Consider the following 2,237-nt stretch of genomic DNA (forward strand, 5'->3'; position numbering starts at 1 on the left):
AAAAAGTACGCGCGGAGTAATTATCATTAATAATAATATAATAATAATTAAAAAAAAAGAGTAAGTGAAGAAGGTGGTGGAGGCGGCTGTTTTGATCGCCATTCCCTCATCTCCCCTACCAGATCCTGCTCTGCCTGTGAGGAAAAAAATATTTATTTATTTATTTGATCATCGCCTTAAACAAGGTGCTTTCACGGCTTCTGCTTTTTTATTTTTCCTTTTACAGTTCTGATTTTATTTATTTATCTGAACTTTTCCTAAACTCTAGGTTTTTAATCATTTCGTTTTGTTTGGGGATGCAGTTTTTGAGATAGAGAAAGATAGAATATGTTTGGAATTGTAAGGCAAAAGATTAGTGCCGGAGGTTCTCCGCTCCTGGTATTATTATTATTATTATTGATAATTTTATGTGTTTGTATTTTTACTTTATTTTTTGATTCATTTAATTTGTAGCTTTTACATTTGCTATTTTGTTCTTTGTAATTTTTGTTCGTTTGTGAGTAGGCTTTTGGGCAGAGGATTCGCCCTGCGGTATCGGCATGGAGAGGTTATTCATCTGCAGCAAAAGAGGTAAATGCAAAGCCATTTTCTATTTCATTGTAAATTTATCGGTTGTGTTATATATCAGGAGAATTTACCTTTTTCGCTACTATAATTGGTAAAATTATTTTATTGATTGTTTGTAAATCTCTTGTTCAGCTTTTCGTAATTGCCAGTCTTGTATTGGGTTTTCAAACCACCCCCCCTCTTTTTTTTGTTGGGGTTGCGGAGTTACATTTTTAAATGCTGTTGTTATCTCTTAGCTAAGTTATGCTTAATTTTCCTGGAGAAGATAAACTGAGATTTTGCACTTGGTGAATCTATAATTGTGTGCAGATAACAGTTAGAGAAGCGCTAAACTCTGCGCTCGATGAGGAAATGTCAGCTGATCCTAAGGTCTTTTTGATGGGTGAAGAGGTGAGAATAGCCTCCAATTTTTTAATGGAGTTCTTTTTTTGATGTTCTCTTCTTATGTGTCTTGTGTTTATGTGAAGTGCAGGTTGGTGAATATCAGGGTGCATATAAGGTCAGACTTTCTTGCCAATGATATAAATTTGAGGTTTTCCATATTTGTTGCTATCCCTCTATTTCATTATTTTTTTTTTCTGTTGACGAGTCTGATGGTCCATTTACCTTGAATTTTTCATTTTCTGTAGATATCCAAGGGGCTTTTAGACAAGTATGGTCCCGAGAGAGTCCTTGATACACCAATCACAGAGGTTGGTTTTATCAGTGGACTTTATGATGTAGAATTTGATGTTTTGCTTCTATTCTTTGGTGATGGTTGTTCCCTGACCACCATCTGCTTTTCTTATGTGTCTAACAGGCCGGTTTTACTGGCATTGGAGTTGGTGCTGCTTACCATGGTCTCAAGCCAGTTATTGAGTTTATGACATTCAACTTCTCTATGCAGGTTTGTAGGTTGCCTATGGTTTATAAATACCTTGTGCAAAGAGATTCTCTGATTCAATAGCGACAAATAAATGTTTGGATGCCAGATAGTACATTGATTGAATATGTGTTTTAGAATGATGTTGATGGACTATATTTCTTTGACATTTCAGATCTGTTATGCCAAAATTATATTTGTTTGGGATTTCAGATGGGTTTTGCTGAAATTGTTACTAGTTGCTCTTCAATTTTGGCTTTTGATGCAGGCAATTGACCACATTATTAATTCGGCTGCAAAATCAAATTATATGTCTTCAGGGCAGATATCAGTGCCCATTGTTTTCAGAGGGCCTAATGGTGCTGCTGCTGGAGTTGGCGCTCAACACTCTCATGTATGGTGGCTGTGCTTTCTTATCTATCTGTCGTTTTGCAAGCTCTCCCATCTTGTGTCTCTTTGAATGATGACTTTGTAGTTTGATACTAGAGTATATGGCTTGATGGCTTAAATCATTTTTGTCATGTGGTCATTGGTTGTTGCTCCAGAGTCCAGTGTATTCTGAAAAGAAGCTGCATGCTTTTTATTTTCTGTCTTATTGTTTGGGTTTTATAATTGATCATATTAAATCTTGGAGAGGACAGCAACATTGATCTTTTGTTTTAGGAGAATCTTGGTTCAAACACAATTATTGATTACAACTGATTCCCAGTATTTGATAGTGGAAAGAGGGAAACATGATTGTTGAAGATGTTGTTTAGCAAGTTCTGTATATATGCGTGTGTAATTGCATCCCCCCCCCCCCCCCCCC

At 36.2% G+C, this 2,237-nt stretch overlaps 1 protein-coding gene across 5 annotated transcripts in view; it reads left to right on the forward strand.

Moving 5' to 3' along the window:
• Positions 1-2,237, forward strand: part of LOC105123061 (pyruvate dehydrogenase E1 component subunit beta-1, mitochondrial) — a 4,895-nt gene continuing 2,658 nt past the window's right edge. Inside the window, exons 1-8 of one of the 5 annotated variants that reach the window (XM_011022524.1) lie at positions 1-185; positions 303-351; positions 505-570; positions 877-957; positions 1,040-1,066; positions 1,197-1,259; positions 1,367-1,453; positions 1,698-1,823. In XM_011022524.1, coding sequence (XP_011020826.1) covers positions 328-351; positions 505-570; positions 877-957; positions 1,040-1,066; positions 1,197-1,259; positions 1,367-1,453; positions 1,698-1,823 — 474 coding nt within the window. In that variant the 5' untranslated portion in view covers positions 1-185; positions 303-327. Of the gene's footprint in view, positions 186-302; positions 379-504; positions 571-876; positions 958-1,039; positions 1,067-1,196; positions 1,260-1,366; positions 1,454-1,697; positions 1,824-2,237 lie in introns of all 5 variants that reach the window. The other 4 variants (XM_011022523.1, XM_011022525.1, XM_011022522.1 and 1 more) reach the window with 4 other exon arrangements.

This window comes from Populus euphratica, unplaced genomic scaffold (genome assembly GCF_000495115.2).
Source record: "Populus euphratica unplaced genomic scaffold, PopEup_1.0 scaffold8.1, whole genome shotgun sequence".
Taxonomy (NCBI): Eukaryota; Viridiplantae; Streptophyta; class Magnoliopsida; order Malpighiales; family Salicaceae; genus Populus; species Populus euphratica.